At 43.2% G+C, this 12,299-nt stretch overlaps 1 protein-coding gene across 2 annotated transcripts in view; it reads right to left on the minus strand.

The window, feature by feature from the left end:
• Positions 1-9,299: 9,299 nt before the first annotated feature.
• Positions 9,300-12,299, minus strand: part of ACVR1 (activin A receptor type 1) — a 63,482-nt gene continuing 60,482 nt past the window's right edge. For both annotated transcript variants that reach the window (XM_061363798.1, XM_061363797.1), the window contains exons 9-10: positions 11,376-11,506; positions 9,300-10,372 (exon numbers count right to left, since the gene is read on the minus strand). In XM_061363798.1, coding sequence (XP_061219782.1) covers positions 10,238-10,372; positions 11,376-11,506 — 266 coding nt within the window. In that variant the 3' untranslated portion in view covers positions 9,300-10,237. The remainder of the gene's footprint in view (positions 10,373-11,375; positions 11,507-12,299) is intronic.

The following is a 12,299-nucleotide window of genomic DNA, read 5'->3' on the forward strand; positions in this document are numbered from 1 at the left end:
GCAAATATCTGAGCTTAGGCAGAAGTCTGTATTAATGGGTCAGTGGTTGAAACAGCACTTCAGGACCTACTAAGAAGCACATTAAGGGCAGAAAGTGGGTTACTCACATCTTACCGTGTTTCTAGAGCATTCAGTGATTACAGATTTGGGTCCCCAGCTATCCACAATCACTGATCCTTCACCCTTTGTCTTTAAACTTCATCAGGCCTTTGACACACCAAATGCCAGCGAAAAAAAAAGAACAAAACAAGGGATGGAGACAAAAAAACCACCACACTTGGAGGTATTGTGAGGAATGTGCTCCCAAGTTCGATGTTTGCATGGCATGGTTCATAGAACAGAAATAGCGTATCCTGGGGATTTAAGAGTCTCTGGAAATGGATAACACCATAAAAACAATTGCCAACTGGAAGTACTTCTAGGGCTGGCTGGAAAACAAGAATCTTATTTTGTAATTTGTTTTGCTCCACATCAGGACAGCACTGAGACCTATTGAAATTTTGTGCAAGCAAAACAAAATGAAGTCTATGGACATCCCAGAACGGCCAGCACGTCAGTAGTTACCACTTACTTTGGTCATCTACATCCCAGGTCAGTGTTCTAACTACAGAGCTGTCTCCTTTGTCTTGCAACAAAAAGTCTTGCAGTCTGTTTCCCACTCTGTTCATCAAAAAATGCTATGAAACCTTAAAGAAATTGCCATCAGAATGATACATTCCTGTAAATACATTATATTGCTGACCATAACAACTAGAAAAAGAGTCAAAAAAATCCCAAACTGTTCCAAGAATAATTTTACAGTTCCCTAGTCACCACCCCTACCCCCTCTCCCCAAACGCTGCTTTCTGCAGCTCCAGAATCTTTATAGAATGGGTTGGGTTGGAAGGGACCTTAAAGATCTATTAAACAATAGCCACCCATAAATCTATATTAAAAGTCCACATTAACCTGAGCCGGTGTCTTCTTGATGAGGAGGGTAACAACAGAACTTCTCAGAACCTTTTAGCATCATTCAGACATAAGTGTCTAAAGAGCACAATTAGTGCAATTAATTCTCTAATGTTAATAAGAGAATAAGTTAATTCTCTAATGGGACTGCCCGATCTGTCCTCACCTCCGTTTCTTGGGATGACTGGCAGTGTTTCTCCTCTCACCATGGCAGCATTGACAGTGCCACCTCCTCCTCATGAGGTGGCTGGTGCTGGTGCTGAGACAGCAGCTGCTACAAGGAAAATGGCAGCAGAACCAGAGCATGATGAAGCTGCTGACTCAGGCAGTTGGTCCTTGCTCCTCTTTGTTGCCTTCGGCAGCGTTAAGTGTAAAACATGAGCTAAGCCCAGACTAGCTTTTTAGCTTGTGCTCTGCTTCATGCTCAACCTAATGTAGCAAGAACTTGACCTTTCATTATCACCTGTGAAAAGCACAAGCAGAGACCACTGCTCAGAGGCAAACAATGCTGGGGATGTTCCCGAGACATGTCCTCACCAGTTCTTTCTATACCAGTATGGACAAGAACACACCATTTTAGTCTTCCTATGGCTTCCTACCACTAACCCTGGCTTTGGGTCAGTCAGCGTGTACTGGGCATCAGGGCTACGCAGAGTTATTTTCTGTGGGGAGCTCCTGGAGGCCCAGTTTAAGAACCACCTTGCAGGGGAGTGAGATGACAGAAGATTCATGAGGAAAAGCAAAAGGAAAACTGAACCATCCACTGGTAACTGCTGGAAATGGCCAAGGGAGCAAAGGCTAGAAATGTTGATGTTCAGTGCTTGAACTCCTGACAGAAGACATTGTTGCTTGTGTTCCACATTTAGAATCATAGAATAGTTAGGGTTGGAAAAGACCTTAAGATCATTAAGTTCCAACCCCCCTGCTATGGGCAGGGACACCTCACACTAAACCATGTCACCCAAGGCTCTGTCCAGCCCAGCCTCGAACACCACCAGGGACAGAGCATTCACAGCCGCCCTGGGCAACCCATTCCAGTGCCTCACCACCCTCACAGTAAAGAACTTCTTCCTTATATCCAATCTAAACCTCCCCTGTTTAAGTTTTAACCCATTACCCTTTGTCCTATCACTACAGTCCCTAATGAAGAGTCCCGCCCCAGCATCCCTATAGGCCCCCTTCAGGTACTGGAAGGCTGCTATGAGGTCTCCACACAGCCTTCTCTTCCCCAGGCTTAACAGCCCCAACTTTCTTAGCCTACCTTCATACAGGAGGTGCTCCAGTCCCCTGATCATTCTCATGACCCTCCTCTGGACTTGTTCCAACAGTTCCATGTCCTTTTTATGTTGAGGACACCAGAACTGCACACAATACTCCAAGTGAGGTCTCACGAGAGCAGAGGGGCAGGATCACCTCCTTCGAGGTCATGCTCCTTTTGGTGCAGCCCAGGATACAGGGGGATTTCTTAAACAGCTCAAGATTATGATAAATATTATGCTATTTTTAACTCCATGCATTAAAGACTCCAAGATCCATGTACAGTAAATAGTCAAACAAGAATAAATGGGTAGGCATTCTTTTTTCCTCATTTTTCAGCTTCTTTGTGCATTGAGTTATGGTAAGTTTTTCCCTATTAGCAGTTCCACTATCCTTATTCCTCTCAATTTCCTCCTTTTCAGCACTTATATTAAAGATACATTCTCTTTATTGGAGGTAGGCAGTGTAATGTGCTAGCTATTTTTGCAAGTTCCTGGCTAGCATCCAACAGTTCTCTATCTCCCATGTCACCTTGGGTAGGTTTTAAAGCCTCAGGTTTTCCAGGAGAACATTCCAGGAATAAAAAGAGATCTATGCTGTGAATCTGAAATATTTATGGTATTTGGGGTAGGGGGTTTTTGGGTGATGAAAATGGAGAAGACTGCTGCAGAGGCCTCTGAGGAAGAGATTGGTGCGATGCAAAGCCCTTGAATCTAGTTAGCAACAGTCACTGAGCTTCAGTCAAGTATGTCACGATCTTTTAAGATCAAAGGAACAAGTTGACTGCAGATTTTAATGTGTTTAACAAAAAACATCCCGGCCTAGCTGAGTGTGATTTCCTTCTGGCACAGCTTTCCATAGCTGATGCACAGCTTTTCTCTCAGCCTGGAAGGGGAGATCAGAGGAAGGTGGGCACAACAGAAGGCTCTGCCCTCCAGAAGTTGTCCAAGCACAAGGACAACTTCCCAGACAGGTGAGGGAGGAACAGATACAGAGGAGTTTAGGAAGGAGACAGAAATAGTGACAGATGGGCTCCAGTGTGCCCATGGCCAGCAAAGAGAGGGGTGGATTGGGCTGGGAAGGGCTGTGGAGAGGAGCAGGGCATCAGACACTCACACAGCTCTTCCACAGGGTGCCTGCCCCAACACTCAATGCAGAGAACTGCTGCAGCCCTCAGCTGTCACACACATATCCCAGTGAAGCTGCTGGAGCTGCACACTTGAGCAGCAGCATGTCCTGAGGTCCAGAGGGTCTGCACAGCACAGGGCTGAGCCAGCGGCATTCCCAGACCCTGCCAAGGCCCAACTCCACACTTCATGGGCTATTCAGGGGTCTGGCCAGAGCTCAGAACTCCGGGACACCAGCCCAACTCACAACCCCTGGCGAGACCACACAGGCTGGCTGCTGTGGGTACAAACAAGCAGAGTGCTCAGCAAGATCTGCAGTGCTGCAGACACCTGTTTGATTATGTGCATCAGGAAAACCTGGAACAGACACCCCACTTCAACAGTGGCACTGAGGCTCTCTGTTGTATTGTGTTCAAAAACACCTGGACCAAAGGCACTCACCAGACTGAGCCTGGCCATCAAGTTGGCTCACACACCCCAGTGAGCTATCACATGTTTAAAAGCTCTTCCTGCAGTTTCGGTGATTAGGAAAGCTTGGAGACTAGGTAAAATCCTGAAGCAACTCACAGGGCTAGATCCTGATTTTACACTTGTACACTGGCAAGGTATAAATACTGCAGCTTTACTCCACCTAAGGCACTCTGATATCTTTAAATCAGTAGAAAGAAGCAGCTATAAAGTGTAGCATTAACTCTGGACTGACCTGAAAGCTGTGCAGTACTGTAACCAGTTGCCTCTTCCTCCCTTTCCTAAAGGGCTGTTTTAACCCGAGTTAACCAGGTCAGAGCGTATTGGCTCCTTCTAGATGCTGTGAAAGCCACAAAAAGAAATAAAAATTAGAGCTTTCCCAGATGCTTACAGGAAGATTAAAAATATCCAGGTGTTGAGGCTGAACACAGCATCAGCTTTTCACTTGTGGAAAGGAACAGGTTTTTGCATAATCACAAACACAAGGAGCCAGTATCCAAATGTTAGTGATTTTAGGAGCTCAGGGCTTCTGTGGCAGTGAAACCCTCAGTTATTGCACTGGAAAATGTGGCTGGCATTTTGGTAGTGGCTGCAGTTGTAAAGACAGAATTTGTAATTATCAGTGTTAGGTAATTGTTAAAACCCACTTCACATCATCTGTGAATCAGCTGCTTCATCACTCATGCAGTTCACAAAGATGAAACATGGCAGGGCAAGGCCCTTTGAAGCATGGGCTCAAGCCCCACAAGCAGCTGACCAAACAGCAGTGAGGAGGACAGAGCAGCTCCTGTGGGATGCTTCCCTCTTCTGCTCCCAGGGGCACTGCACATCCCACACACCACACCCCCTCCAGCAGAGCCATGGCCTTAACGGGCCTCCCCATCTGGTGTAACCCCCTGCCTTGCACCAGGTCAGGGGGAAGCACAGCCCATGGAGGCTGCACAGCGCTGCTGACCCAGCCAGAGATATAGAGTAGGAACATCTTGGTCAAGAACAAGCAGAGATATTTATTAGATCTGTAAGTATAAAGAAAGTCCTTGAGGAGCTACACCAGACTGGAAAACAGGACATGCTGCTGTGCCAGGGCTACACCCCCCGATTTAGACATGTTGCTGGGACAAATGCCACTGCACACAGAGCAACACATGGCAATGACCGTGGCGGAAAGGGGGACACCTTTTAAAGCAAAAAAAAAAAAAAAACCACAAAAAACAAAACCAAACAAAAAAAAAGCACCACCAACAAAAATACCTCAAATAACTGAGTCTCCCAAGGCTGATAGCTGGCAGGCACTTTGGTGTATCATTTTGCAGGCCACCATCCCCACAATGACCATGCTCCTCGACCTCTGAGCAGTCTGGCTGGCACAGAACAGGTTGACCCAGTGAGCAGATGTCCCACACCCATTGGAAGATCCCTTTTGCAGACTTCACACAGCTCTTTCAACAAGATGAGTCCGTAACCAGCGAGAAAGTGCACTTTCCGCAGAGAGCATTCCAGCTTCTCCCCCACGTTTTCCGGACGTCCCTCTTGCAGCCCCTCTTCCACCATGATGAGCAGAGACTTGATGTAAACCATGTACGGCTGTCCGTTGCTTTTCCTGGCGTGCTTTGGCCTGTGTCACGGCACAGTTTTTTGGTTCAGGCACTAGAAGCATGGTTAGTTTTTCTTCCTTCCAACTGGGAATAAAGCAAATGCGCTATTCCCAGGTGAGCGTACCGGTCACAGCACACCATTAGCTCTACAGCTGACAAAATGTTTGCTTTTCCCACATACATTTTAGTTTTAAAACATAGAAAAAAAAATTAAAAAAAAAAATTTATTCCGTGTTTAAGATTTAACTTCTCTCTCTATAAATGGCACAGCACCTGTAAACTGTTGTTTCCCTTCCCCCCTGCCAACCACTATGCCAAGGCTGATCTTTCTGCACAGCTGCCATTTTGCCCTGCAGGAAGATAATTCCTCCTTGTCCCTCCTTACCAAAATAGTTTAATCCAGGTAAGTAAAAAAATTCTGGAAGCCCAATATAGATTTTTCATGGACAATTCCAGCACAGAGGCTCACACAAGTGGGAGGAAGCCTCCAGTGAGTTCACTATGACAACACTAACTTGAGTTGCTGGCCTTGGGCTGCTCTAGGCAGCTGTCCCCAGACACTTCTCGAAGTGCAATGTATACCTAACCAGTAAGCAACAAATCTCCTGCCCATGACAAAGAGAAATCTAGACAAAAAGCAACAAGCTCCCTGCCCCCCCTCCATCTATAGTATCTCTGGTTTTTTTGCACAGCCTTCCTCCTGTAACTGGCAGGCAGTCGTAACTGAATCAAGCACTGTTACTCATGCCTCCTCTTCATAGGGCTCTGATATATGGTCAGGCACTGTTCGAATGACAGCACCCCAGATCCACACTGGCTGTGTACAGTGCAAATCTGCCAGACACATGAATAATTCAACTACGGAACTGCTTGTGCCATCTCCATAGTAATAAATGCAGCGTTAATGCAGCATATTATATATAAGCATTCCAACTCTCTTTAGAAGATTAGATTTTATGGGAGTATTAGAGGAACATTGATTAATAAACATGCTAGAAAAACAGCATGAGGAATGGGGGTATTACCTTCATATACATCACTTGGAGACTCCCCGACACACACTGCCAAAACCTTCACGCCTTGAGGGGAAAAGCAGCAACCAATTTCTCTTGACTGTCCAGACACCCAAAAATGAGGTTAAATAACACAGACCACACATAATCAATCCTTCAGTGGCTGTCACTCAGTTTTTCCTTCTCTGCTCCCAGGCACACCACCATCTAGTTCCCAAAGGACTATTTACAACACTGTCATTTCTGCTGATTTCTGAAAGTACAGGCCTCCACTATCTTCAGTAGCAAATATAGACTAGAAAAGCAAAGTGCTGAATGACTTACCCCTAACTCCAGGGATATGAAATTACTTAATTATTTTCCACTCAATTTGCTTGACTCAAGTCTGCCAAATAGTCACCTAATTAAAAATAGTTTAGTTAACAGTTCAAATAGTTCAGTCAAAGCTGGGACCAAAAATACTTCATTAGCAGGGCATGAATATGAATTGTTTTTAAAATAATCTCTGAATGTTTTGATACACAAAAGGAAGCAGCAGCTGCACCAATGAAAGTGACCTTGTCTAGCACATTGATGGACAGAATTTTTTACCCTGCCAATGACTTGCTTCTTGAATCTTCTTCACCTAACAGGGCATAAATGGGATATTATGGAGTGCTTTTATGGTTTGTGTTTTCATCCTGCAGTTGGTTTTCCCTTGCATGCCCAGTGAAGGGCAACAAAGGTGATGAAGGGTCTGGAGCACAAGTATCATGAGGAGCAGCTGAAGTAACTGGGTTTGTCAAGCCTCTCTACAACTACCTGAAAGGAAGCCACAGGGAGGTGGGGGTCAGTCTCTTCTCCCAAATAACAAGTGACAGGACGAGAGTAAACAGCTTTAGGGTGCACCAGGGGAGGTTTAGATTTGATCTGAGGAAAAATGGCTTCATTGAAAGAGTTGGCAAGCACTGGAGCAGGCTGCCCAGGGGAAGTGGTGGTCACCATCGCTGGAGGGATTTAAAGATGGGGCACAGTAAACAGCTATGGAGTATACAGAGCTGTTTCCAACCTGAAGTCATGTCCTTCTACTTTTCAGAAGATGCTACAACAGAGAGAGGAGATAGATCAAGTATTTAACATGACCATCTTCCCTAATATCTAGTCAGATGCTGTGACTCAGTACCTTAGCATATGAGAAAGGCACTGCAAATTCAGCCAACACGGCCAGAATTGTTAATCATCAGCATGACAAATTGCGTCTCTCCTTCACTAGCTGGTGCTCCAAAATGCTGCAGATGTGAAAACTCCAAGTAAAAAAAAAAAACAACCCTCACCAGCCACTTTAAAAACTCACTACACACTGAACTTCCACCTCTAGCTTTGTCCCCATCTGTTGCTGGAGTCACATCCTGTCTCTCCCTCCACTGTCCAGACATCCCCAGCTGTCCTCACTTCTGAGCACTGCAGAGCCTGGAACCCATGCAGGAGGTTGCCTTACTCCCCTTTTTGTGTTAAAAACTGATTCCTGTTCCATCATGTAAATACAGTGAAAGAAATACATATGCGTGCACTCAAGGCACCTAGAACTTCAGCAATGCTCTGTAGCAAAAAATTGTCACCAATACAGATACTTATTTGCAGCTGTAACTGTCTGTAGTTACTTCCACTGATACAGCATCTTTACTCTCCAACAGACTGATTTGCCCATGTTGGTGCTGAAACACTGTCTCTCCTGGGCTGCAGCTACTGAACAGTTAGCTCAGAGTGCACCACATACACAAATCAGTTTAAAGCAAATCAGAATGCATTCAGGCAACAGAGCCTTTAACTTCCTACTAAAACCTAACAAGAACACCTAATCAGATACTGCTTTTCTTAATTTTTTTCAGCACTGCATCTGCTCAGATTCTTTTCAAGTATAATTAAGAGACCCAGCAACTGGTATCAATTCAGTCTGTTTTGAAGAGTGACTGGACCATGCTGCCTCTTAGCCTCATGTAGTACATGCTCTGCAAACCTGGCTGCCGCTTCAACATTAGAAATGCAGAAAAAAGAAAGGTATGCCATGTGGCTGGAGTCAGGCAAAGAAGACTGGGCTGAGAAGAAAGAGTTATAGAGAAATAGGAGAGCAGAACCTGGTGGACTTACAGCACAGAAAGGAACCTCAGATAAAATTAACCCAGAGAGGAAGTGTCTCTGAATCATTGATTACTATTCAGGTCCTTATATTACCTGGAAGATATCAAGCCCATGAAAAAAGGAGTTCTTTATCAAAGATAAAAGGGCACTGTCACTTCCTAGTTACTCTTCCACTTGGCATAACAAGTAAGAGTTATCAAGAGGTATGGGCAGAGAAAACAGCTCTCTCTGCACGAAGCTCAGCTCTTCCCCATAAGGCTAGGAGATGGCATTCCACCTCCTGCAAGGCATGCTCTGGGAGGTTTGTATGGACATGGGTGATGTCATGTCTAAGGAGAGTACACCAGCTCCCTGCTGTACTATTCTGGGATCTAGTTCAGTACAGGAAAAACACACCTAGACAAACAACTGTTAACAGCTTCCAGTCCCTTGGTGTTCCACCTGATATTGACTTGGACCAGCTCTATTCACCTGCAAGCACATGACTGGCAATACCCACTGCTGCATTAGTACACCTTTGTTACTGACAGGCAGTAAGAGAACTAAAACACTTTTGTTTGACTTGAAAACATTCTATTTAATTTATACAAATAACTACTAAATAGAAAAAGTAGGTTAAAACAAAATAGTTATTTTTCTGGCAGAGTTTAAATGCATATTATATAGCTTAGAAGAAATAAAATGCATTTTCCCCACAGCATTCATGACCTAAAATTCTAGTTAATTCCTCCATAGCTTTCCTTTTCTAGATCAGTAAGATACTAGACACAACATCATGTGGGTAATGGCTATATATATGTTCCGTATTTGAACTGAAAATATGTTACAGACCACACACCTACAAATGTGAAGCACTTAAAATGTGACTATCAAGTTGTAATATGATAATACAGAAAACAATTTATGTTTCAGGTTATACTGTGTTACAAAAACATCTGTGTAAGAAATCATGAAAGAGGCCACATAAAAATAAGCTTTAACTTTATGCACTTATTTTACAGTTTAAAAAACTGGCAAGTGCACTAGTAATAAATAATTTGCAAGTTTTGTATAAACGAGAAATTCCTAATGTTCAGCATTATTGTAAACATCAGTACACATGTAAAATGCAGCTAAAATCTGACAGTTACATTTTCAGTTTACCAAATTCATTTCCTATTATTCAGGCATCAATCAATGTAGTGTACAGCCAATCATATTTTTGGCAAGTCATGTCATTAAAATTAACAGTGACAGTGCAAGTAAGGAATGCAAAGAATTCCTAGTGCAATAAAGAAGAGAAGCACAGGCAATATTGCTGATTAAAATTTACCACTTCCATGTGTTTGCCCTGGGAGTGATTAGGAGAATTAAAAATAAAAAAAGGAAAAAAAAAAGGAAAACAAAAAAAAAGAAACAAAAAGAAAAGAGCTGTTCAAAGCCACTATTTAATGCCCTGATCTTGTCTTAGGATTTCTCTGTCTTCCTTCAGGCCACTACCTTTGCAACAGTACATCCAGCGTGAGTCCTTATAGCTTGACCATTTGTGAAATGCCCATTGCAGTCACTGAGCAAAGTCCATATGGTTCCGATGTCTCCCACACAGATGGCTTCATAAGAACTTCTGCCTGTATAAGTAGCCACATGGGGACCAATCGTATAAACTGTCTGTCCAGACTACTTCTGAACCAGACAAACGCCTTCCTATCAGGAGAGCACCACGAGAAGAAGGTCAACAGTCAGCTTTCAGTTTATCTAAGGAATTATCAATTTTGGTCAAAGTCTTTTTGATTCGCAGGGCTGTTAGTCTCGCTGATGGATTTTGATACCAGCATTCTTTCATCAGCTTGGCAAGAGATGTTAATGTCTGGGAAGAATAAAAAAACACAACACAAAACACATATTAAGTCCACAAATAACAAGCCAAGAAACAACTAGATTGAGTTTTATTGCCTTATTAATACCCAATTTTCAGGATGTACAGAGAGCTTGTAGGTGTTGAAGAGCCCCAAGTTTGATAACTTGGTTAAACCCAGAGAATAACTAGACAATGGGCTCGCCGGAGTAACAAGCTAGCATAATTTTAAACAATGGAGTTTTGTTTTTTTCCTAATTGAGAAAACACTCCACAGAATTTCTTTTCAATGAAACTGACTCCAGTAAGATCGATGAAGGAAGACAGACAAGGTACAGATTTCATCATGCCTTGTACAACTTTAAATGGCTGTGATTCACAACTGGCTGGTGCAGCCAGCTCTACAACCAAAACCACATAGCTGGGACATCTCCTCCTAGTTGGCCCTAGCCAACCATGCAGATTCAACCTGACCTCCACAGCTTCACTAATAAGGAACAAAAACTGGTCAGCCTGGAGAGTCCAGTGCTGATGAAGAAAAACTTCAGCAGTAGCCTTTCAAAAAGGATAACAACCCCTTATCCCGTAGGCAGGAGAGAGACCAAAATTCTGTTCTAAATCTGCATGCTTATAAAAGCCACAGAAAGTTCTACATGGGCTACCTTTCCCTTAAAAAAAAACAAAACAACAAGACCCTTTGAGAGAAAACAGCAACAAACAAAGAGTCGCTTTAAAATAGTTATTGTTAAATCATGCTTCTAAAAGGGTAATCTGTGAATAGATCAGGCTCCACAGTCACAGGTTTGCTCGCTACACCAACTAAATTTGCTCTTCTTGCTCCAACATAAAGGTCCATGCCAGCATGCTCCTGCAATCTGTACAGGTAATGCTCTCAACAAGTAGCATTGAGACCATTTTAATTTCAAACCACTGAAAATAACTTTCATGACTTTATTTCAAAAGAAGAAAGGTCAAATTGTATCTTTGCAAACCACCCACAGGCACATCCACTTACAGGGTCTGAGAACCATCTGTTGGGAATGTTCGGCCTTTGCTGATCTACACAGACCACTTTTCTCATGTCTTCAAAACTGGGATCATTTGGAACCAAGTCATAAAATGGTGGTTTGTAGTCTTCCACAATACCTGGCGAGACACAACAAGAGGCATTATTTAATGACTGTCAGTGAAACAGCACGTCTGCATGCATGACCTAGCTGTCTAAAAAGCAGAAAAGTCTTTCAAAAGTTAACACCACTGTGTCAAACGGCCATTAAACAACAAAATAGCACTGGAATACGAAAAGCTTTTTCTACCTAAAATGTTAATTAATAGTATCCTATTGCAGCCCCACAAAACTACATCCATTTTACAGATGCTTGACCTGAAATCATGAGGAATAAATTCACTTCCCAAAAGCATATCTTTTATAATGCACAGGGGTTTACTGATTACCATAAAAGTGTGATTTCTACTAGCAAATGCAAAAGAAAATTAAGGTCTGCACTGTGGTTTTTAATAGACTTACCACATACTTTGCATAGTTTTATGATTTCTGAAAGTGTCCAATAAGCATGTCAGCATCTACAGACCCTCACGCTGGTGCTTCAAACAGTTTCTTTCTTGTTATAAATAGTAAAATACCTAGGGTAACTGGCACCACATGCCATCACAAAGCCAAACACCTGAGAGCCTATAGCACCCAGTGTCTGAATGCATGGTCTAGGATTCTGCATTGGAAACCAAGTATGTATGTGTGCTCTCACAACTTGCCAGCCAGCCTACATCAAACTGGCAGGATGAAAAGCCTTTTTCCTACTAACGCATGTGTGCACTGCTGCTGTTTCATCAGTTTTGTATACCAAACATCACCTACGGGGCTGAACTTTTGGCTTTACACTCCTCCTGCTTCCTCCCAGAACACAGAATAATGTTTATT

This window comes from Neopsephotus bourkii, unplaced genomic scaffold (genome assembly GCF_033783945.1).
Source record: "Neopsephotus bourkii isolate Nb327-2 ecotype Australia unplaced genomic scaffold, CSIRO-AGI_Nbou_v1 NB_1181, whole genome shotgun sequence".
Classification (NCBI taxonomy): Eukaryota; Metazoa; Chordata; class Aves; order Psittaciformes; family Psittacidae; genus Neopsephotus; species Neopsephotus bourkii.